Consider the following 24,869-nt stretch of genomic DNA (forward strand, 5'->3'; position numbering starts at 1 on the left):
TTGCAAGCGATGACTTGCCAGACAGCGATAGAGGGACTCATTTGAATCCCACAAATGCGCTAGGAAATTATTTGCATGGTTTCCCACCCCCTCTGTGTGTTTGAACAGATGCTGGGAATCCATCTGGAAAGCAGAGATCCAGTAGCAAGCCCTTGCGAGTTTGTTTGTGTGTTTGTGTCTGGTATGTGAACTGACCCACAACCCACAACTTAAACAAACCCCGGCCACAACGTCTGAACCCCCCAAATCGCTACTTCCTCACAGCGTTCCCCTGGGGAATCCTAGAGGGCCTCTTCACTCAGTTACTCTGTGATTTCAAGGGCATCTATTAAAGAGAACAAAGGCTTTCCCGAGGTTCCCATTGTGGTGTATTGAAAAGGGTGTCAAAATGACAGGCTGTCACTTTAAATCCTATGTTTTTTTCCTACCCCGCCGTGCAGGCGAGGGGGCTCTGCAGGGAGGCCTGAATCTGGTTTTAGAAGTCAGTCTGCAGAGAGCCACCCTAAAGGAAGGTGGGGTGAATTGTGCCTCTCTTAGGGAGCAGCCTGCTTTGTCTCTCTCTGGTTTGGGGTTCTTGTGCGTTAGCAATCTGGATTCTAGGCAATAAAGAGAAGTGACATCGAACCCTTCCAGCTAGAGTGTTTTAATGTTTTTATCTAACTTCTCTGTGTGCTGTGAATGTAAGACCATGGCCCACTGGAGAGCCGCAGAGCTCCAGAGTGAGTACCCAGCCGGTCAGGGTTGTTTGATGAGGGGCTCACACACCTCCCCTCCAGTCCAGGTGCTGTGCTGGGAACCTGTCCCTGCTACTGCCCACAGAGCTCACCCGGGCTTGGGCTTAAACACCCCTCTCTGTGTCTGCACCAGGTGCTGTGAGGGGAGGGGTTTCAATGACGTGTTAATTACAACGTGTCAGTGCACACAGCTCATGTTCCTGGTGCAGCCGCAGCGCTGGGGAGATGGGAAAGGCCTGGTTTCCAGGCGCTTGGGGGGGGAAGGGGTTGGCACAGGTAGTGGTGGGGATTGCAGGAGTGGTATCTGGCGGGTGGGTGTTTAATTCGCACTCCCACGTGTAAACACAAGAAGGACTCTGGAGTCAGACTCCGTTCAGTGCACGAGGGGCAGGGAAGAGACCAGGGGCCTGGCTCTGAGTCAGTCCCGCTCCGGATTCGGAAGGGCCCATCACCACGGGATCGGGGCTGTCTGTTGCGCCCGCTCCATAACGTTGTTGCGGGTGACACCCCACACTTTGCGCAGTGGAATGTTTTTTTTCTCAGGGAACCAACCTGCCCGGCTAAAGCACCTCCACTCCGACGGGCAGCGCTGTGGTGGCCCTGTTGGCCCCAGGATATTCGAGAGACCAGGCGGATGAGGCAGGATCGTTTCTATTCGCCTGCTCCCCAGGCAGTGAACTAGTTAACCCTGGTGCCGTTCACGCTGGCAGCAGTAGGGCGCGAGTTACCACCCAGAGTCAGTTCACACCTCTCGGATGTGGCTGGCTTCCAGGACCGGCACTTGCATATTTCGGAAGTTTTCTTTGCCCCCAGCAGGGCTCCAAAGTTATTTCTCCCAACGGCAACCCCCGGTTCTTATCTAGCACTTTGCCAAGGCGGGCGGGAGCATCACCCCCCTATTGCAGGAGGGGGGAAACCGAGGCACGGGAGGGAAGTGACCTGTCTAAGGTCACCCAGCAGGCTAATGACAGAGCCGGGATCGACCCCCGGCCCTGGGGACTGCCCGACTGTCTGCTGCCCGCTCTGCCTACCCGGGGGCAGGCTGTCGGCTCCCCCCTCCCGCCTTGCCGGGCCCTCTCCAGAGCCTGCCCGGAGCACAGGGCAGCTATTGTGCCGCTCGCCCGCACCCGCCCCACCGCTGGCACCGTTCCCGGCTTCGTCTGCCTCCTCCCTCGCTACCGGCCAAACCTGTTTGCTTTGCTGCGAAGACATGTCCCCCGGGCAGCGGGGAGGGCGCGGCGGGGAGTGGGGAAGCCAGCGGGCAAGTCAGCGCAGCCCCGCGCTCCGCCGGTCCCTCCTCCTCCGCCGGGCTCCAGCGCCCGCGCAGCGAGGGACTCCGACGCACACGCCAGCGGCGGCCCCAGGCTACCCAGAGCCAGCCCCGGCGCAGGCGGCCCCAGCAGGTGCCGGAGATGAAGCGAACAAATCTCTCGGCGCAGGGGGAGATGCGGGGCGGCTCCAGGCTGGCGCAGGGCCGCTGAGGAGCCCGCTGCTCCCGGCGTCTCTTGTGGGCCGGGGCCGCTCGGGGGAACAGCGGCGGTGGGCTGAGATGGACCCCGGGGCTGCGGGGAGCTGCGGGGACAGCTGAGGCCGGGAGCCGGCGCGCAGATGAGGTACCGCTTCGGGCCGGTCCCTTCTCCTCCCCCCGCGGCCCCAGCCGAGAGATGTGACCCCGGGTGGGGCGGGCGCCGGGACCGGGGGGCAGGTCTCCGTCCTGTGCTTCGGATGCCACGTGCGGCCAGTGGGCGGGTGGCGAGCGCTAGCCCCACCGAGCGGGGCCGTGGGGCTGGACCGCGGGCTCCTAACAGCGCAGGGCAGCAGGAGGGGAGAGGTCCCGGGCTGGGGGCACAGACGGGAAAGGGCAGGGGCAGCCCGCCCGGGACCCGGGCCAGGCTGAGCGCTTGGCAGCCGCGCGGGGAGGGGACAATGTGGCTCCTGTAGCTAAGGGGACATCTAGCCTGCAATTAATGCCCCGTGGCTGGCTCGTGTCAGCTGCCTCGGGCTGCAGGGGAGACGCTGGGCCCAGGCCGGAGCCAGAGCTCTGGGTCCCCGCCAGGTTCCACCCTCCAAATGAGGCGATCTGGGGCAGCCCCCCAGGGAGAGTCGGGAGCCCCCTCGCCAGCGTATAGACATGAGGCATCCAGGTCAGTGGAGGAGCTGGTGGGACCCAGGAGTTCTAGCCCTGGGCCAGTGGTTGGCATCGAACCCCTCTAAGAACCCGGCCATGCTGGGCCAGATCTCTGTATGCCCAGGGGGCTGCTGGATCTTCCCCCCAGCCCCAGCGCGGGGGCAGAACTTGGCAGGTCGGAAGCGCAGTGTTGCTCCCTGATTCCACTTCAGGGGAACCCGCAACTCCATTCCAGGATTTCCCTGTGTCCCACATGCTGCTGCCTGCACTAAAGCCAGCTCGGGAGGGGAACCCGTGCCCAGCTGGAATATATTTTACTTCCCATCCCCTCCCGGGAGAGAAGAAGAACCCGGGCTGGAGTTGTGTGGCCGATGGAAGAACAGGAATAGGTTGAGAGCCTTAATTCCAAGACTGGGCCCCGTGGGCACCTTAGTTCTGGGGAAGTCGCCCACTATGCCCCTCTCCTCTGTTAAATAACAGGGATCTCAGGTTGCCCAGCGCTGCCTCGTGCCCTTCTGAAACAGGGAGAACTGCTAAACTTAGCTCTCTGAAAACTGGGAAATACGGAGTTAAGGACACCCCACTCCCTCATTCACCTTAACTCTGCCCCCTGGAGCTGGCAACAGCGGCAGGGAATAGCTCAATAGGGGTGGTGCCATCAGAAGCCCTGAGGAAGGACTGGGAGAAGGCGGTTGTGTTGGGTTCCACTGATTTGAATCCCAGCATTTATTTGCATCCAACTGCCCTGCACAGTTTGCTGCAGCGGAACAGGGGAGGGATTGGCTGGCAGGGAGCGCACATACCGGCACAGTTCCCCTAGAGATGCAACAGTAGAACCGAGCCCATGAGCCCTGCAGGACAACGCAGAGCTCCTTCCGCTTGCTGCTGCAAAACCCTGCTTCAGGTCAGAAACCCTCAAAGGCCAGGCTGACGGGCCGGGAACCTTCTGCAAGTCTGTCCCAAGCCCCAGGGCAGGGCGCACCACGGTTTCCATTTTAACAGGGTGGAAAAGGTCTTCGGAAATGCTGCCTGTGAGGCTAGAGGATTGTTTTTAAATGCTTAGTTTGTGCCCTGCTTAATTCAAGCAGTTCTGTAGTCCTATTGGTTTATGTTCAATAGCTTGGGGGCGAGTGAGGTTTGCTAGGATTGTTTTAATAAGGGCTGGGTAAGGAACATTTTCCCAGTGTCTGACATTTCCTTTAGACCCCCTTTCCCAAGGAACAGCCCTTTGAGGGGTGTAACTGACAGGGGGCATCCCTTGGTTTGTGTAGATTGGTGTCAAAAGTTGGATTTTTGCTTTCTGCATTGATTTCTCATGGGAAAAATAACTTGCTGTTGGACTGAAGCCAGAATCCTGGCACCACATTAGTCAAGGTAGGCACTGTGCCAGTCTTGACAACAGGGCTTTCTGTGACGGGTGCATTTCCTGGTGCACGGCGACCCCTTTGATCAGGCTGCCGCCGAGAGTTGCAGCGACTTGCTTTTCTTTGATCACACTCAGTCCCATTGTTCAGGAAACCCAGGATTACATTATGGGAATGATGCTGCAAGCTACTGTCTTTCATCTTCCCTTGAGTTTAATGCTCTGCTCCTTGACAATGCTGCTGCCATAAAACTGGAGTCTGTCTATGGATTTTTGGAGCATTTTGGAACATCAGCTCTTAACCTGGAAGCTTTGCTCTGAGGGCAAAACTCTGAACAGGAGCCTCTGCAGAATGCAGCCAATGTGCCCGACACCCATTCGCGAAAAGCTGGACGTCAGCTAACAAAGCGTGGATGGGTCTCAGGTTTAATGACCCCAGCACGGCAGCGTGCTCTGACAGCTGGCTTTCTGCAAGTCCCCTGCCTTGCATCAGATCAGAGCCCTGGTCTTTGCTCTGTTTGGTGCCATAGTTCCACACTTTACCCCGATTCACTTCTTCAATATCGCTTCTCCAAAGGGGCAGGAAGTGCCAGCACCGGCCGAGATCAGCCCTGAGCAGGCCTCAGAGTGGGGCGGGTCAGAGCCAGGGTTGGAGCCCACGTGTTAGAAGAGCTGTCACATTTGGGGAATGTGTGGTCTTTGTAGGGGGCTTGGATCTCAGGAACGCCTTACTCAGACAACATCAAATTTGGACTACCCTCCCCTGAGCCCTGATGACGCAAACTGAGTCACCCCCTCCTTTCTGCAGCACAGCGCCCCCTACCATGGTGTTGGGACACTGGCTTCGAGTCCTCGCTACTGAGTAACTTCCCGCAGCGCCCTGACTTTTGGGTGGGGGACTCACCTTCAGGTACCGATCGCTGCCGAGTCTGGTGAGATCTGCCCCTGAGGATGATGGGAGCTGGATAAAAAGCCTTTGCAAACTTCTGCCGTGTCGCTTGGCTCAGTCTCCCCTTCCCACCCCCTCGCTGTGCCCAGCTCCGGCTTCTCTGGTGCTCCCTGAACTGCCTTCCTGATCCCTCTCTCCCCTCCTTTTCCCATCCCTCCCTCTCCTTCCCTGGGCTTTTCCCTCCTCTTCATTCTCCCCTGCTGCCTGTCCCCTTTTCACCTTCCCCTCTGACTCTCCCTCCTCTTCCAGCCCTGGCACAATCTGCCTGGCATTACATTTGGACCACACACCTGCCTCTGGGGCGGGCTCTGGCTGTGTGCCTGGGCCCAGCGCCGCCACGAGAGTCCTGGGGAAGCAGGTGGCGTTCCACTGCCAAGGTGTTTACTGTTCAGCGCTTTGATCCGCACCTGGCCTCCGTTCCTGGCTGGGCAGTAAACTCTACTCCAGCCTTTACCTATGACGGTGGCAGGTGAAAAGTGCTCCAGCCAGCCAAGCCTGGCCCGGGGGCAGACAGGCAGCCGAGGCAGGGTTCTGGGATGAACTTTTTGGTCTTAGCCCCGAGGCTGCACCAGTCCTGGCCTCCCCAGCCTCCTCATCCGCATCTTTTACGTTTCTCTAGCACCTTTCGTCACAGTGCCGCGGAAATGCAGCCAGGTCTGGGGTAGGGCACAGACAGCATGGTGCACAGCTTGGGGAAGGAGTCATTTTGGCCAAGGACATCTCGGCAAACCCCATGGCCTGTCCACTGCAGGGAGAGAGGACCTCGGTCTGGGGGTCTCTCCTGAAAGTTCCCCACACAGCAAACTGCCGTGAACTCCCTGTATCTCCAGGGCAGGTGGAAGGGCTGGGTCAGACATGCAGGTGTTGAAGGTCCGGGGCCAGGCACTGGTGAGTCCTAGCGAGTCACTCGCTACATCCTTGTGACCCCGTTGAAATGGGCGCTTGATCTTTGGGAGGGTTTGAAGCACTGGGCTCTGTGCATGCTCCAGCGTTAACTGAATATGGGACCAGGTAGTGAAGGGGCTGGAGCTAAACATGGCTGGTTTCCACCTGTGGGCCATACTCTGCAGAGGCTTTGGCTGGCTCAGGGCTGTCCCCGGCAGATGGGATCCCCTGGGTCACTGGACTGGCACGTCCTCCTTCGTCCTGGCTCTCTGTGTGATGGGATATACCCGAGTGCATTGTGCCAGGGTCTCAGCTGCCTCCGGGCTCGGTTCCTAGTGAGCTTGGCTGGGACAGTAAACCCTCGCTAAGTCCCTGTGCTCCTGGACTGGGCGGCAGAGCCAAGGGATCCCCACTGGAGCTGTCAGGGTTCCCTCCCACTCTGAACTCTGGGGTATAGATGTGGGGACCTGCATGAAAGACCCCCTAAGATTATTTCTACCAGCTTCAGTTAAAAACTTCCTCAAGGCACAAATCCCTTCCTTGTCCTTGGACCGTCTTGCTGCCACCACCAAGTGAGTTAGACACTTGGAGTTCCTATTTCCCCCAAATATGCCCCCAAGCCTCTTCACCCCCTTTCCTGGGGAGGCTTGAGAATAACCAAGGTGAGCACAGACCAGACCCTTGGGTTTGTAGGACACTGAAAACCAATCAGATTTTTAAAAACAGAACTTTATTATAAAGAAAAAGTAAAAGAAGCACCTCTGTCAAATCAGGATGGAAGGTAATTTACAGGGTAATCAGATTCAAAACACAGAGGATTTCTCCGTTAGGCAAAACTTTAAAGGTACAAAAATCAGGGATAAACCTCCCTCTTAGCATAGGGACAATTCACAAGCTAAAACAAAAGATAATCTAACGCATTTCCTTCCCATCACTTACAATTTGTAATCTTAGAGGCTTAGTTCAGGTCTGGCTTTCGGAGATGTATTTTCCCTGCCCTGATTCCTCGCTGACCCGGAGAGAACAAAGGAACACAAAACAAAAACCTTCCCCCACAGATTGGAAAGTATCTTCTCCCCTTATTGGTCTTTTTGGTCAGGTGCCAACCAGGTTATCTGAGCTTCCTAACCCTTTACAGGGAAAGGAGGGATTTTATGCTACCCTTAGCTGTATGTTTATGACAGGAGCCCTGTAGCAACAGCTGCCTGCTTCCCGCCCAGCCCTTCCTCCACCCTGCCCTAGCAAGGTACAAAGCCGATTAGCCAGCACGATTGTGTGTGGACACAGCTCACCGCATTGGCAGTAACAGAGCCAGGAGTGGCCAGTTGTACTGACCGTGTGAACAGACCTCATGCTGAATTCTCTGCCGCCCACTCCCCGACTCCCACGCAGTCCCCAGGGTCATGGGGCAAGGGTTCTCAGCCAGTCCGTGACGGGTGTGACCTGGGCAGCCATGCATCGGTTTCACCGTCTGAGCAGGGGGGAAGGTGACAAATCAAACAGCCGCCACGGGGAGCAGCCCTTTAGGTTTTCCAAGGTCCTTCGGTGTCGCCGAACGCAGGGCAAACGCTGGTACCGTGAGCTCGCCCGGAGCAGTGTCCCTTCGTTCGTGCAGAGGAGTCACCGCTTCCCTCCTGAAAGTACCAGTGTCCTGTGTGAAGTGAGCCAGGGCGTGGCATTGGCCCCCGGGACACCTGGAATCTGGCCCTGGGGCTGCCCAGGACCTGCTTGGTCCCCTGGGGCAAATCGCGTCCCCTCTCCAGGCCTCAGTTTACCTGGCCCCGGTTGTCCCGTCAGACTGTAAGTTCTTCGGGGTCTGTATTTGTACAGTCACAATGGGGGCCTGGTTTCGGCTGGGGGCCCCAGGTTCTACTGTTGTACAAAGAATAAATCACGGCATCTTGCTCACTGAAAGTGCTAATGCCAGGGGGACCTGCCCCATTGACCGTAGTGAACTCAGACCCTGGCTGCTTTCAGAGCCCTAGGAAACGGGATCTAGTCTTAACCCGCCCAGGGGCCATTCCCGACAGAGCACAGCAGGGCAGCTCTGCCCCTCGGCTTGTTACTGCACCAGGCACATCCTGCAGGATCCTTCATCAGTAGCTTGCAAGGCTCCCAGGCCAGCAGCGAGGTCGAGAACCCAGAGCTGGGAGCCCCGGTTGGTGCCATTGGCTCTAACCCGACTCTGTGGCCCCTGGTGCCATCAGGAACTGGGGGCCTGGCAAGCCTGGAAGGGGGCGGATGTTTCCTCGGGCTCCTGTTCCTCTGGGCCTTGCGGGGGGCTGGCACCACCATGGAGGGACGCTCCAGCTCTTAATGACAGGTTGCCCCCCAGGAGTTTCCAGGGTTGGCTGGCCAGGGCTGGGGGGCCTGGCTGGGATTGGCAGCACCCATGGACCCCCCCCACCTCCGGAGGCCCTCAGCAAAGCCCCGAGGCACTATGCCGGCTCCAGCAGGAGTGGGAGGGTGCCTGGGCCCCGGGGAAGGCCCGCTGGCTTGGTTCCAGCTCCAGAAGCCTGCCCTGTTCCCTTACCCCCAAGCCCCCGGGGACAGTGGAGATCCAAGGGAGCACCCAGCCGCTAAGGGGCGCTGTGTGGATTAAAGCGAGCCCCTGGAATCGCACTGGGAAGCAACCAGGGCAGCACCTGGCGCGCAGGGGCCCTGTGCCAACAGGGGGCACCTCACGGCCCTCCGGGGTCTGGTGCATTCTGCACTGGCTGCCCCCCCCCCCCCCTCGGAGAACGGCCCAGCAGTAGCGATGGCGAGGTCCATGTCCCTAGCCAGCACACTGAGGGAGGGGATTAGGACGGCCACCAGCTGGGTTGTGACTGGGACAGCCGGGCGCTGCAAGAGATGCCTACTTCCTGTGGCTCAGGCACATACCGGAGAGCGGGTTACACTGGCCCTTGGCCACCTGGGGACCTAGAAGCCCCTGGGGCTCCTTACAGACCCCTTAGACTGCAACCCCCCTTGGCAAAGTGTGGGTGCCCCCCTCACCCCCACCAATTCCTCTGGGCACTCCCTGCTACCCACCAGCACCACGTCCACCTCACCTGGGTGGAGGGTGTGACAATGCGGTTCTGGCGGAACCCAACTGAGAGTGTCAACTCAGGACAAATTGCTCAAATAGGGCAGTTACAGCCCAAGGCTGGGGTTTTTTCCACCTCTAAGGCAAACCACCAGCCAGACTAAGAGGACTCCAGTCTCACCCCACTGGCTAACTGCAAGTCTCACAAGCAATCTCCTTAGATACTCCAGTTTCCCAGTATTACCACCAGTACCACTCGTTATGGGGACAAATGGTTATGAAAACCAATACCCCAGTAAAAGAAAAAGGTTCTCCTGATCCCAAAGGACCAAGCCCCAGACCCAGGTCAATATACAAATCAGATCTTACCCACAAATCACGCTGTTGCCAATCCTTTAGAATCTAAAATCTAAAGGTTTATTCATAAAAGGAAAAAGATAGAGATGAGAGTTAGAATTGGTTAAATGGAATCAATTACATACAGTAATGGCAAAGTTCTTGGTTCAGGCTTGCAGCAGCGATGGAATAAACTGCAGGTTCAAATCAAGTCTCTGGAATACATCCCCCGCTGGGATGGGTCCTCAGTCCTTTGTTCAAAGCTTCAGCTTGTAGCAAAGTTCCTCCAGAGGTAAGAAGCAGGATTGAAGACAAGATGGAGATCAGGCATCAGCCTTATATAGTCTTTTCCAGGTGTAAGATCACCTCTTTGTTCTTACTGTGGAAGATTACAGCAACATGGAGTCTGGAGTCACATGGGCCAGTCCCTGCATACTTTGCTGAGGTACAAGGCGTATCTGCCTTCTCTCAATGGGTCCATTGTATAGCTGATGGTCCTTAATGGGCCATCAAGCAGGCTAGGCAGAGCTAATCTCAGCTTGTCTGGGATGTCACCCAGAAGCATAGCATAAGTTTGCCATACAGACAGTATAGAGCCAATATTCATAACTTCAACTACAAAACTGATACACACATCTAGACAGCATAATCATAACCAGTAAACCATAACCTTGTCCTGGACACCCCATTTGACCCCCTTTATACAAGATTTGGGTGCCACTACAGGACCTTGGTTGCAACAATGATCTATACGGTCCCAGTTTATGTCAATAACGTCACACCCCCAACGCAAAATTGATGCAGGAAGGGATGACACAAACATCACTGACTGCATCCCAAGAGCTCCCCATCCTGGGTTCTGTCTCACTACAGCTAGTATTGGGTTAGAAGCCATACCAGTGTATAACAGAAATGGTTCATCAAAGTCATGTTCAATAACATGATTGAACCTCTTTACAAACTCAAGGTAACACTTAGTTAGAACAATAGTGGATTGGATCTGCTCTGGCAGCATGGTTCCTGTATGTGCCATGTGATCTTGCCAAGAGCTAAAGAAAACTGCTACTTTATCCATACAAGCTCGGGCCAATGTTTGGAACCCAATTAACATCGAATAAATGCAGATATTAATGTTCTTCATAGTCCAGGAATCTTGGCATTTAGCCATGAAAGCAATATGGTAGTGTGCCTCAGTCTTCCTTTTCATACAGCACATTAGGTCTGGAATGTCCTCTCCCCTGTGAAAAGTTCCCATATTGTTTATATGCATTGCCTGTGAAACCCCAGTGTAACAAGGCCTTTTAACATAACGTGTGTTCTCATGTATTCCTTTTAACATGTTCAAGGAATTTTCCAAAAGATTAGGCACATTGTATATTTTTACAGTTTGTGGCAATAGCAACACATTAATTACAAAATTTAGCAATAACAACAAGTTCATTGCAAGTGTCCATCTACAGTCATGTTTGTCATGCCACCCCTTTGGCTCAATACCATTGGAGTTTGGGCATTTTAGGGTTAACCTGTGGCTTCCCTTTGCAAAATTCAGTTTTCTCTTTCCTCCTTGTCCTGCAGGATCAAACCCTGATTTCTCTTGCTTAACAGAATTCACTGGCTGATGGGGTGGGCCCTCTGTGCTAACAGCTATTAGCAAGTCCTTCCTTTCCCAGCCAGGCAAGTAATTTGCACTACCCCAGACCAGAGCCAGTCCACCAGTTTTCATATTCGTAACTGCTATCATCTCCAAGGCTGGACTCTGTCTTAAAGAGATACCACACAAATCCAAAAAGTCTGCGGGTGAGAGTTTGCTTCCTCTCCCCCGCATCCTCAAGCATTTAGCCATAAAACTGCTCTGCTCTGACACATCAGTAACCAAATCTGTCCTCAAACCCTGAAGCACAAACTGCTCATTTAAAGAATCAGAAAGGAGACATTCCTGTTCCAACACCATTGTCTCCCCAACAAGTTGGCCCCACACAGCCACTTGGTTATAGGGATGCCTCAATCCCTTAACAACTTTTACTTCCTCTGAGACCTTCTCAAAGCTACCCACACTGGATCTTTTACAAGGAAAGTTAGTGGATCCCTTCACAACAGACAATTTTTGGCTGCTAGGAACTGAAACTTCCCTGATTAAATCACTCTCACACCCTTCAATTGCAGGGAACTGCTTGCACCGAGTACCATGAGGATTCCTTTCTCCAGGAGCTTTTCTAAGCAGCAATTCACCCCTCACAGAAATTCTGCCCTTACCCTCTTCACCTAGGGCTTGCTCTAAAGGCACACTTTCCTGAGCAACAACAGACTCTGTCTGGGTCTTACTTACATTCAGGATCACCTTTGGCCCATCAGGCAGATCTCTACACAATCCCCTTTCAGGCAAACCCATAGACTTCCTAGATAAAAGGTTAGAAATACTTCCCTTCTCTTTGCCACACACAAGCTTAGGAATTTTTTCCTTTTTGCTACAAGTTGTTAAACTGTCCGTAGGTAACACAACCAAATTACCTTTCTGCTCTCCTTGTGCCCTGGCTAGGGTATCACCCTGATCAGACAGAGTTGTTACACCCTTCTCCAACCACACATGAGCAACAGGCAAAATACAAGCACCAGAACTGTTTGGTCTCTGGGATTTTGCTAAGCCACTAACTGGATGCAACCTAGTTACGGGGCCATTCTCCCCAGCAGATGCAAACTTAGGACCATTCCCTTCCTGGGCTTTGGTTGAATCCAGAACCAACTCTGAGACAACTAAATTACTCTCAACCATCACAGGCCGAAAGGCACCTTCTGTCTGCTCCACAGACAAAAAAGAGTTGGAGACGCATTTTCCTTTACTAGACATACTATCTGGGATCTCATTTCCCTTGTCCCAGCACACCGGGCTGTTCACAGACAACTGCTTGGAGACTGGGGTAGCTTCCTCCATAGGCAAGTCAACACCCCTGACAGACACAGGCACATTTCCTTCATTGTCACTGTTCTTTGCACAGGAAACAGATAAGGTATAGGGACACTCATCTTCCACTCTCCTTGCCTTCCCAAACTGCTGACTAGATAAAGCCATCAGCTCACAAGACTGCCTAGGCTCATCCAAAATCTCCTTGTTCTCCTCTCCCTTCGCTTGATCTAATTCCAGATTTACTTCTGAGACATTAGATAGACATTCAGAAACTTCATTCACAGCCAAACAGCTACTTTCCAAAGACAAACTTTTGGAGAAACCCTCCATAGGCACAACCTTAGGATCAATCCTCTCTTGTGCCTGGTTTGTATTGACTTGACTGACCATAGCTTTAATATCATTTCCAATCATAATATCCTTAGGGATTATGTCTTTTACTCCCACAACCATGGTGCCCGCCAATCCCTTCCATTTCAGGTGGATTTTAGCCAAAGGCACCCTGACAAAATACTTAGATAAGGCTACAACAGTTACATCTTCGCCTGGCAAATAATCTTCCTTCCTGACAAGACTTGCTTTAACCAGAGTAATATCTGCTGCGGTGTCCCTCCATGCCATACACCTCACTCCATTCACTTCTGCACTGCTAATAAACTCTGCATTATTTCCCCCATATTTAGCTTTAATGTGAGTTTTAAGGTCAAATCCTTCAGAGACAACAGAAACAGCATTTGCACACAGGGCACCAATGCTGGGCTCTGTGTGGCTTGCCTGTGAGTTTACAACAACAGGGTTAGCATTGGCCGTGGCATTTGGGGTTGCTGGTTTTGGGCTGCCCTTCAGTGTCGGGCAGTCTGGTCTCATGTGGCCCAGCATACCACAGCGATAGCATGTAACCTGCTGGGGATGCGAGTTCCTACCCTCCGGGCCCCCTTGAACTCCTTTAGAAGAGTCAGGTTTATTTTTAAATCCTTCCCTCCTCTTGAACTGGGGAGACTGGTGATCAGTTTTCCCCGGGGTTTTACACCCTTCTCGAGCCCTGTTTTGGGTATGGGCATCGGCAATCTCTGCTGCCCGTAGGACTGACTCAGGGTCCCTGTCACACACAGCTGCTCTCACATTGTCAGGCACAATGTCTAAGAACTGTTCCAAAGTTATTAAATCCAGCAGTTTTTCAAAACTCCCATGAACCTTGGCTCCCATAACCCACTTTTTAACAAAACCCATCAGCTTATGAGCACATTCTACAAAAGTACAATCCTTAGGCATTTTAAACTCTCTAAACTTAACTCTGTAAGATTCAGGAGTAACCTTGAATCGCCTTAACACAGAATCCTTAAACCGCTCATAATTTAACGCTTCTTGTTCCCCCAAGTCATTAAACACCTCCCTGGCTTTTCCAGTCAGTCTGGTTAGCAGGACAGGCATTCGCTGACCCTCAGGGATCTGGTACAGATTGCAGAGGCGTTCAAAGGTAGACAAAAACTCCTCTATATCCTCAGTATCATTGTAAATGGGACACATCCTTTCCCAGTTTTTCTCATGGCGGGGGGGAAGTGGAGTACCAGGTGGGGATGACTTTCTCCGCTCTTCCATTACTTGGAGCTGAAGTCTGGCCGTCTCCTGTTCCATCTTGTGAGTCTCCTGTTCCATCCTGTGAGTCTCCTGCTCAGCAGCGAGCAGCTCTAAACGCCCCTTACGGGCTCTCTCTTCAGCCTCCTTCTTTCTTTGATCAGCCTCTTTCTCTCTCTCAGCAGCCTCTTTCTCTCTCTCAGCAGCCTCTTTCTCTCTCTCAGCAGCCTCTTTCTCTCTCTCTCTTTCTAACTCTGCTATTTTGTGCTTCTCCAGCAATCGAAGATCTGCCAGCTTCTGTTCATGCTCAAATTGCAGTTGACTTGTCACCCTTTGCATCCTTATTTTTTCTGCATCTTCTGCAGCCTCAGGTAAGGGCTGTGCTCTTGCCCCCTGATCACTGGCTATTAGCAGATTTCTCAATTCTTCCTTTGTAGCTTTCTTTCTAAAGCTTATCCTCTTTTCTGAACACAAATTTTCCAGGGCTTTTTTCCCAAGTCCCTCATATGCTCTTTGCTCAGCCATTGCAGCAGCTCTTTAACCAACAAAACTCTCAATCCCAAAATTCAAATTTGGATAGCGTGGGGTTCTGACCCAAAGCTTAATTGACCTGGTTCTGTGGATCCAAGCACGACTACGCCACTGTGACAATGCGGTTCTGGCGGAACCCAACTGAGAGTGTCAACTCAGGACAAATTGCTCAAATAGGGCAGTTACAGCCCAAGGCTGGGGTTTTTTCCACCTCTAAGGCAAACCACCAGCCAGACTAAGAGGACTCCAGTCTCACCCCACTGGCTAACTGCAAGTCTCACAAGCAATCTCCTTAGATACTCCAGTTTCCCAGTATTACCACCAGTACCACTCGTTATGGGGACAAATGGTTATGAAAACCAATACCCCAGTAAAAGAAAAAGGTTCTCCTGATCCCAAAGGACCAAGCCCCAGACCCAGGTCAATATACAAATCAGATCTTACCCACAAATCACGCTGTTGCCAATCCTTTAGAATCTAAAATCTAAAGGTTTATTCATAAAAGGAAAAAGATAGAGATGAGAGTTAGAATTGGTTAAATGGAATCAATTACATACAGTAATGGCAAAGTTCTTGGTTCAGGCTTGCAGCAGCGATGGAATAAACTGCAGGTTCAAATCAAGTCTCTGGAATACATCCCCCGCTGGGATGGGTCCTCAGTCCTTTGTTCAAAGCTTCAGCTTGTAGCAAAGTTCCTCCAGAGGTAAGAAGCAGGATTGAAGACAAGATGGAGATCAGGCATCAGCCTTATATAGTCTTTTCCAGGTGTAAGATCACCTCTTTGTTCTTACTGTGGAAGATTACAGCAACATGGAGTCTGGAGTCACATGGGCCAGTCCCTGCATACTTTGCTGAGGTACAAGGCGTATCTGCCTTCTCTCAATGGGTCCATTGTATAGCTGATGGTCCTTAATGGGCCATCAAGCAGGCTAGGCAGAGCTAATCTCAGCTTGTCTGGGATGTCACCCAGAAGCATAGCATAAGTTTGCCATACAGACAGTATAGAGCCAATATTCATAACTTCAACTACAAAACTGATACACACATCTAGACAGCATAATCATAACCAGTAAACCATAACCTTGTCCTGGACACCCCATTTGACCCCCTTTATACAAGATTTGGGTGCCACTACAGGACCTTGGTTGCAACAATGATCTATACGGTCCCAGTTTATGTCAATAACGTCACAGAGGGTCAGTCAGCTCCTCCTCTCCCCGGCTCCTGGCATGGCCAAGCAATGGGAGAGCAGGGCAGGGATGATTGAGGAGTGACCAGGGCTGCTGGCACTGCCCCCCCTACAGCTTCATGACCACGAGGGGGCCCTGCGAACACAGGAGAGACCTTGGGGAGGGGGAGACTTGGTCTGACGCTGCCCTCTGGGCCTGGCAGGAAAGGACCCGTGTGGGCAGCCCTGCCATAGAGTGCTGCACCCCAGCATTTCAAGGGAAGGTCGGGTCATTAGCCCCATTTTATGGATGGGAGAAACTGAGGCCCAGAGAAGGAAGGTGCCTGGCTCAGGAAGCGACTCCGGCTCTTCCATCCCTGAGCCCCACGCACAGCTGTGTCCTGTCCTGCCCCGGGACTATGATCACAGCTGGGGAACGCCACTGGCTTCCATGGAGCTACCGTGAATGACACCCGGTGGGATCTGGCCCGTTGGCTGAGTTACACCAGCTGAGGATCTGGCCTTATCCTTCAGCCCCTCCTAGGGAGCAGCTCACGGGGAGACACGTCCGTGTTCCCTGAGTTTGGCCCCTGAGCCAGCTGATCCGCTGCCGCCCCCCTCCTCCCCCCGCACACAGCAGGAGAGCCCCAAACCAACTGCAGGAGTTTGTGGCTTGGGAGCCCCCCCGGGGGCCAGCGCAGGGCTTGGAGCTGGCAGGGAGCGGGAGGCTCTCAGGTTCTCTGGGGGTGGAGGCGGAGTTTGGCAGAGGGGAGCCGGGCAGCTGCAAATGCTGGCAGGCGGTTTTGTTCCATAGCTGTTCGCCGGTTGGCAGGGCTCAGAGCCCCGCTCTGCCGGGCAGGGGTCTGTCTGGGCGGCAGTGAGGGTGTGACAGGATGAGGGGTGTGTCACGGACTCACAGATCGTGCCCATTCTTGGCCCCATGCAGTCCATGGGGGGTGCCCCTTTCAGTGCGACAGTCCTTCTCGGGGGTCCATTCTCTCTCGGGGTCAGGCCCCTCCACCTCCTGGAGCCGCACCTCTCTGAGCCTTAGCACGTCTGTCTCTGCTGTGGGCCCCCTCAGGGAGTCCCCTCGCTCTGGACCCCCCGGGCCTCCACCCCCGAAGGGGTTGATGCAACCCTGTTCTCTAGACTGGAGTGACTCTCAGCCAGCATAAAACAGGAGGATTTGTTGAGAGTTGAACACAGCACAGGAAACTCTCAGGGCCTCAGGCCTGGCCTCCCTCAGCCCAGCACATCCCAGTCTCTCTGCATCCAGGTGGGCTCTGCCTGCTCCCCCTCTCCAGCCCAGAGCCCCCCTGCTTCCCAGCGGGGCATCTGAGATCACCGGCCCCAAGCCCCGCTCGGTCCATTGTCTTCTCTCCAGGTAAACAGGGTCGTAAACCGGGGCCTCCTCTCCTCGCTTCTGTCCTCTGGCTGGAACCGGCTGGTTCGGTCACTGGCTCCTCACTCTGCAGCCCATTGTCCGCCCACTGGCCAGAACCGGCTGCGATTCCTGAGCTGGGTCTCCGGGTCCGGCTGCTGGGGTATCCATCCTCCAGGCCATTGGCTGGGGTCCCACGTTCCCTCTCCGGTCCTCTGTAACAACAAACTCCCTCTCCCCTCACTTCGTTAAACCAGTAACACCCAGAGAAACTGAGTCCCACCCCCTCCGCATGCAAACCATTGAAACCCCACTGAAAACAAGAAAACAAACAAGAAAATCCCCCACTTCATCACAGGGTGCAGCGGGGGAGAGGGGAGTCTCTGTACCGATTGCAGCCCGTGCCCCTGGGTCCCCCGTTCTGGGCCCAGGCTCTCCCGAGAGAGGTCACCGTGATGGGGAACAGTGCCGGGGCACAGGCGGTGGGGGAGCGCGGACACGCCAGTCCCAGCCTCTCCCAGCAGGAGGCGCTGTGGGAAATGGGGCAGGAGCACTGGCTGTGCCGGCATTCCCAGCTCCTCCAGCCCCAGCCTCTCCCAGCAGGAGGCGCTGCAGGGAAATGGGGCAAGAGCAGCAGGTCTCATGGGGGACCCAAGGGTCCTGCTCAAGCCCACATGGCCGAGGAGGGTCTCGAACCCAAGTCTGCTGCCTTGCAGGGCTACCGGGCACGTGCTGATACGTGCAGCGGACAGGCCGGGTCTTGGGCGCAGACAGGGAGTGGGGATGAAGGGTGACATCTGGAGACGGGTTCTGAGATCCACTTGCAGGACAGGCAGGCGGGTGCCCTGTTCCCCTTCCCCTCGGGCTGGCCAGGCCCAGGCCAGCTGGGAGAACTGGGCGGTTTAATGGTTGGTGCAGATGCTACCCTCTAATGGGGGTGGGAGACTGATCCCATTTGGAGACACCCCTCCCCCCACTGACCCGGTTAGCTCCCCTCCCGCTCCCAGCCAGACTTCGGGGGACATTTCAGGCCCTGGCATCACCTCCGCCACGAAGGGGGAACTGGCCCGTGGCCTGCCCATGCCTGACGCGGTCCCGTTGTTTCTCCCCTACAGGTCTAGGGCAGGCCGGCCCTCGGTGATGGAATACCGCCCCCGGCCGGACTTCCAGCCACACCTGACGTCGCTGCCCTACCGAGCAGGGAGCCAGCAGATGGGGATCCTCACCGTGGGTGGGCCCCAGGCCCTGGGGGACAGGCCTTGCCGAGCGAGGCACCACGTGGCCGTCTGCAAGCAGGAGAGTTTGTCCTTCGTGGAGCTCCCCAACCTCCAGCCTCCTGGTCAGGGGGACTTTAGTCTCGTCCCGTGCTCCTCGGAGGGCCGGGGGCTCCTCAGCTCCCACAGCAGCCCCATGGACGGGTGGGGAAGCCTGCAGCTGAGCCCCGAAGGCTGGCCCCCCCGCCATCATAGCTACCCAGACTTCCACCCCAGCCTGGGCTGGATCCCGGACTCCGGGGTCCCCTTTGGAGGCGATGCTGCGGGCGGGGGCTCCGGGACTCACCCAGAGGCGGCGGGGATCGCTGCCCCCCAGGGACAGCAGGTGGTGGGGAAGGCGGACAGCTGGCTTCACGGCACCACCTTCGAGCCGCCCTCGTCTCACAGCGACTCCTCTTTCCACGACGTCGTCGGGGGGCCCACGAGCCCCCCGCTGCTGCCCGAGTCCCAGGGGCAAGGATCCCATGGGGTGGAGAAGGAGAAGCTGGCCTGTGAGTATTGCGTGCCGGGAAAAGGCTGGTCTCACAGGGGAGGCTGGACAGGAAGGGCAGGCAGAGGGGGTCTGGCCACATCTGGGGGGTGGGAGCCCTGCCCACCCTGGATGTCCCTTTGCGGGTACCACACAAGCTGGGGGTCTCTGAGAGGGGGCGTCTGGCAGGGCATGCTAGAGAGGAGGCATAGAGCTGAAGGCCAGAAGGGAACGTTTATGATCTTCCACTCTCCCCTCCGGCCATGCTCCTCCAGCGCAGGGGTGGGGCCTGTGGGGTTCGAACAGGAGCAGGGGTCTGGTCCCAGCTGCAGGTGGTCCCAGCTGTCCTGCAGTGGCGTACGAGCATGAGTGCCAACCTCAGGGTGTAGTATTAGGGCAGAACCCCCGATTGGTTGGGAGTTCAATACGTTGATTTCACCAACGAAGGATCAAGGGCAAACCCCTGTCACAGCCCTAACCATGGAGGCCCAGCCAGTCCCCGTGGGCGCTCTGATCTGTCTCGCCACCCAGTGAGTCTGCCTTTGTGACAGATGGTCCCTTACACCAAGGATTACAGCAATATTCAGATTACTTCCTGTCCCAAAGGACTGGTCGCTTACCCCAGGTCAACAGCACGTTAGAGCCGTTTGTAGCCAATCCTGTAATAAACGATCTGAAGATTTATTCGAGAGCAGCAGTTTTCCCATTTGCGGACCCCTAACACGTTTCGAATGGAGGTGCGGCCCCCTTTGGGAATCGTAGACACGGTCCGCGGCCCCCTTTGGTCTGCGGCCCACAGGCTGAAAAGCAAAGAAGTGTGTCCCTCAGGGCTAACCCAGGTGAAGCACTGGGGATCTTTTGCTTCTGCCTAGTAAACCTTGCCCTCCTCCCCCCAAGTCCAGGCAGCATAAAGATGCAGTTCCTTCCATTTAGGGCTTCTCATTCCCTTCTCCTCTTCTGCTCTGAGCTGCAAACTCAGCTAATGGGAGGAATTCACCCGCATGCCTCATCTTCATGGGAGGGAGAGTAAACAACAAAGTCTTTTGTCTTCTTTAATGTTCCAGGCTAGTGCGCCTGGTGCGATGGGCCTTCCTTGCTGGGCAGACAACCCCTGCCGTGAGGGCCCAGCATTTCACACGACTCAGTGTCTCAGGGGGACCATGGCATGAGCTGGCACCCAGTCTGCCAGCGTCACACCAGCGCTGGAATTTACCTCCCACCAGAGCCTGGATTTGGGACCCCGCCAGGGATGCCAGTTTTGGTTGGAAGTTTCATTGCATGACATAATCTTGAATTCCTGGGGACTCCAGGAGGGAACTGTAGCCCCTACGGGGCACGTCATGTCAGTGATGGCAGGTGCTGAGGGGGTTTCTGGGAGGCTCCTGTGCTGAACCAGTCTCCAAATCTTTGGGCTGAGCTTAGAGTGGCCCCTGTCCAGTTTCCCAGGGTCGTCCCTGGTTTGAGGTAGCTGCCCCAGTAAATCTGTCAGGGTGCTCAGTCCCCACGGCCAGGCCAGTTTTACGGGCTCAGGATCACCCCAAAAGTGGCAACCCCAGCTCCTGTGTTCCATGCCACACCCGTGCCAGGAGAGCGCCGCAGCGTGGGCACGGCAGCCCCCGGTCAGGAAACGACGGACCACGGAGCCCATCAGCCCCAAGAGAGCAGCAATTCACTGCGCCGGATGCTGCAAAGCCTTCTGGGATAGCATTTCTGCAAAAATAGCAAGCCCTCCAAGGGGCCCCGGAGGCATCGTCCAGGCCATGTTTGCAGGGACCGGACAAGAGGAGCTCAGTGAGCCGCAGTCCGAGCACTAGCCGGCAATAGGTCATTTGGGGGGCACCAGCTCGCATATCCCCTTGTCCCGGGTCACACGTGGCACTCTGCAATAGCCTCCCTTGGTAGCGCCCTCTGGGATCATAGGAAGGCAGCCGATCCTGGAAAATGCTGTTTGGTTATTTACTGTGCAGCGTCTGGTTTCTGACAGGCAGGCCGGCCCAGTGGTTTTAGGGCCCTCGCCTGGGAGCCCCGGGGTTCAGCTGGAACCCAGTTAGCAGTGCCATTGACGATGCAGGAACCGGAATGAAATCCAGCTCCCTGGCCTGGCGCAGGGCTGCGCCGGGAGCAGCCTCCAGTGCCCTCTCCCCAGGCTGAGCCGGCGCCTGCGCGTGTGACAGGAGCAGAGGGCAGCACGCACCTCTCGGGAGGCAGCACCTGTGACAAACGGCTGGGCAGACGCCACTGTCTGCCATCTGCTCCCGCTGCCCAGGGGGAACGAGGCTGCAGGCGAAATCCAGCCGGCTAAGTGCACATCACATGCCCGGGTGCCCCAGTGGGGACACAGTCCTGCCGTGCCAGGGTCCGAGGTCCGGCTCCTCAAAGGGCTTAGGTGCCTAACTCCCATGGGCCCAACTAATTCCATCTGGAAACACGGCTGCAAACAGTACCGTGCAGACACGAGCCCACAGCTTTGTTTGCTGGTGCAACCGCATGTTGCCTGCTCACGCTGCACCCAGAGGGAGGACGGCCTGGTGGCTGGGAGTCAGGAGGCCCAGATTCTATTTCAGGATCAGCCATTGGCTTCCTCTGTGCCTCAGTTTCCCCCTCTGGAGAACAGGGAATATCCCGTCTCACAATGGGGGGGGGGCAGCTGTGGGGCTTGATTCGCTGCGACCCCCTGGCCAGAAGCTGCTGTAAAGGTCAGATGTTGTTGTGAAAACAGGTAGAGGCAGGCAGAGACGGGCTCAGCATTCTGGGGTCTCGGGGGTGGAAGGTTACGCACACGCCTCGTGTGTGTCGTGTCCCCTTCTGGTGATTAATCCACAGAGAGGATAATAGCCTTCTGCTGCTGCCAGCAGGTGGAGCTCCTCCTTCAGCTCGAGTGGCAGAGGTCTGTGCTAGCACTGCTGGGCTTAAGCCCTACTGATGCCCCGTGTGGCGGTAGCACCGTGAGGCTGGAAAAGCTCCCAGGGTGGCAGGCCCTGAGTTCCAGGGCATGGAGCAGCACCATGAGCTGTCTTCCCGGGGCAGCTCTGCTCTGTTGGGCCCAAGCAGCCCTGCTCCCACGTGCCCCACTTCCCTGCTAGCTGGGGCCTAATCATCACCGAGGCTCCTCTCTCCTTCCAGGGAGGAAGATCAGGGTCTACTCCCCCGAGACTCTCAGCGACACGACCCCCAGCCTGGATGGAGACGCCGTTTTCCCAGGGTCCCCAGTCCACGAGGATGGCAGGTGTGCGGGGGAGCTCGCGCTGCGGGGGATGGAGCCGCTGGACCTGAGGCCGGCTCCTGAGGGGCCTCCCCACGCGGTGCCCGAGACCCTGGACCTGGCGCTGCCCCCGTGCTCGGCTGGCCGGAGCGCCAAGGGCTCGGCGGAGCAGGAGAGGCGGCGCTTCTCGGCCTCGGAGCTCATGAACAAGCTGCAGCTGTCTCAGCGCAGGGCGACCTTCTCCCTCAAGCTGGGCAAGTCTTTCTCCGCCAGGAGCGCTTCCAAGGAGAAAGGGGCGAGCCAGGAAGGTATTGGGATTCTCACACTGGGCTTACTGGTCAAACTGGTATGGTCGGCTTGGGGCCTCTTTCTTTCTTTCTTTCTTTCTTTCTTTCCGTTGGCTCCAACGCCCTTTGCATCAGATGCTCAGTCCCGCTAGAGCGGCAGGTTAGCGGCTTTCACGCTATGGTATACAGGCCGGTGGTCCTTGGTGCCCGTCCTGGGGGACCTCCCTCCCAGTCCGCATTCAGTGGCGAGGTCTGGGAGTGGTGATGGTGGTCCACAAGGTCTCTTTGGTCGAGTGGTCCCCCGAATGAAGATGGTGGAGAACCACGTTCCTGGGAGGAGACGTGGGCGGAAGCGGCACATCTCCCTCCCCCCGCCCATGTGCTTCCTCTCGGACTGGCAGGGAAAGCGTGAGAAGAGGGTGGAGTCACCATGGCCGTGGTGAAGAGACGGGGTGGAATCCTGGCTCGCTTTCCCTCTCTGCCCCCATCATCGTGCAGGTGCATGATGGGATTTTCCCTCTTCCCCTGAGCTGTTAGGCCTGTTCGAGGCAGGTTAGCGATGGACCAATGGAGGCAGGGGAGGAAGGGCGCCCTGACACAGACGCCAGCCCAGCTCCTCCCTGATCGGCTGTGAAGCTGCCATCCATCCTTGCAGGTAAACCGAATGGAAGGGAGCGGAGCCGCAGCAGCACGGGCAGCGATGGCCTCCCGTCCCCAGAGTCGCCCAGTGAGGCAGGGAACGTCTGTCTCAGGTAAGGCCAGTGGGCAGCGCCCACGACCCTACGGGGGTGTTCCCAGCCCACCAGAAGGCACAGGCGAGTGGGCAGGCCGCAGGGATCGGGACCGTCGAGAGAGGGGAGATGGAGGAAGGTGACGCCGAGTTCCTCGGAGCAGCTGGATTTCCCAGGGCATGGGCTGGCGGGGTCTGGGCTGCAAACCCAGTGATCGGTGAGTGCTGTGAACTAGACCCCAGAAACCCAGCGCCGCGAACTAAACTCAGCATCCCAATGGAGAAGGGGGTGAGCCCCCCTGACATCCGCCCCATGGGCCCGAGCCCGGCCCCACAGTGTGGGGAGTGTGTCCCCCATTTCACCCACTGCAGCCCCGAGGCACGTCTGAGCCAGGCTGGACGCCCAGGGGAGAGGCACACAAGAGGCATTTCTCAGCCCCTCTGTTTTCTAATCGTCTTTGCTCTCTCCTTTTTATTGATTTTTGATTTTTTTTTAAGATCCTAAAATAACCAGTAAATGATCCGCTCCGTGTTCACCTGGCGCGAACACCTGGCCAGACAGGCAGGCTCTGGTGGCCCCACCCTCCTCACAGCACGCTGCTGGCCTTGCAAGGTGCAGGTCACCCCCCTGGGGCTGGTGTGAGGCCTGTCCCAGGCGCAGACAATGGAGGGGCAGGGCCGTGTCCATAGGGCCGGGCGCCCGGCTGGGGCAGTGAATGTAGTGACGGCAGAGAGGCCCTGGTCCCGCTGCCACTCCTGATTGGCGCTGGGGTGAGCGAGCTCAGGATCAGGCCCCATGGAGCGACTCAGCCCCCAGGCCCTGATCCTCCACCCTACAAGTCAGTGTGTGGGGGGGTGCAGACTCCAGCCCTCACCCCCCGCCCGGTGTGTTCCCCTCTGTAGGAGCGAGGCGGAGCCGGGTGGGTGCCCGAGCGCTTTGGTCCAGCACGAGAGGCGGCAGTCGAGGTTCCTGCTGAACTGTAAGATTTCCCCTCCGCCTTTAGGAGCCCACGTCCCAGCCGTGCTGAGCCCTTTAACGCCGGGACAGGGGTCGCGTGGCCCCCCCCACAGCCAGCCAGTGCGCCCCTATCCTGGGTGTCTGCTGCCTGGTCCAGAGCCAGCCGGCAGCACAGGGCACAGATGCCGGAGAGATGTGCCTGCCTGAAATGGGCACAGAGGGAAGGAGCTGTTGGCCTGTGCCCCTGGCCTGGCTAGTTGGCAGAGGGCAAAGCTGGCGCGGACCCTCCCCTCTGCCAGTCCCCTTCTCCCCACCCCGGCCCTTAGACCCAGGCCAGTGCCCCTGCTCCTAGCCATAGTGCCAGCCACTGCCCCACCCAGGCCATGCCCGCCTGGGGTTACCCTAGGGCCCCATGAGGGGTGCCCCTTCGCCCTGGGGATGGCGTCTCGTTCCCTGCTGAAGGGCCCCCTCGGCCCAGTGCCCGGACGCTGACCCCCCCCCGACCCCCGTAGCCGTCCTGTACCAGGAATACAGCGACGCCGCCATCGCCCGGGAGATCCAGCGGCAGCAGCGGGAGGACGCCCTGGTGGAGGAGGAGGAGGCCGCCCTGGCGCCGCCCAAGACCAACCTGTCGCCCAGCAGCTCGTTCCGCTCGCAGCGCTCATCCCGCGGCTCCACCTTCTCGCTGTGGCAGGACATCCCGGACGTGCGGGGCAGCGGGCTGCTCGGCACCATCAGCCTCCAGGAGTGCAAGCTGCAGGAGGTGAGGGGCCGGCGCCCTGCTCGGAGCCTGGGCACCGGGACGCAAAGCGTTTCCCAGCGCTTGGCCAGCCATCGCCCACACAGAGCCAGGCCTGGCAGTTACTGGGCATCGGCCCCGGCCCGGGACCCCAGGGCTGGCAGGACCCTCCTGGGCCGGCGGGTTCCTGCCATTGATTCCATTGTTCTTGGGCCCACATTGTCCGTTAG

General features: G+C 56.8%; 1 protein-coding gene across 3 annotated transcripts in view; it reads left to right on the forward strand.

Moving 5' to 3' along the window:
• Positions 1-1,933: 1,933 nt before the first annotated feature.
• Positions 1,934-24,869, forward strand: part of ARHGEF19 (Rho guanine nucleotide exchange factor 19) — a 33,563-nt gene continuing 10,627 nt past the window's right edge. The window contains exons 1-6 of one of the 3 annotated variants that reach the window (XM_065575462.1): positions 1,934-2,347; positions 18,096-18,745; positions 21,847-22,233; positions 22,868-22,964; positions 23,846-23,922; positions 24,413-24,663. In XM_065575462.1, the coding sequence (XP_065431534.1) occupies positions 2,343-2,347; positions 18,096-18,745; positions 21,847-22,233; positions 22,868-22,964; positions 23,846-23,922; positions 24,413-24,663 (1,467 nt within the window). In that variant the 5' untranslated portion in view covers positions 1,934-2,342. Of the gene's footprint in view, positions 2,348-3,743; positions 3,767-5,799; positions 6,063-18,095; positions 18,746-21,846; positions 22,234-22,867; positions 22,965-23,845; positions 23,923-24,412; positions 24,664-24,869 lie in introns of those variants that run through there. The other 2 variants (XM_065575464.1, XM_065575463.1) reach the window with 2 other exon arrangements.

This window comes from Chrysemys picta, chromosome 21 (assembly GCF_011386835.1).
Source record: "Chrysemys picta bellii isolate R12L10 chromosome 21, ASM1138683v2, whole genome shotgun sequence".
NCBI lineage: Eukaryota > Metazoa > Chordata > Testudines > Emydidae > Chrysemys > Chrysemys picta.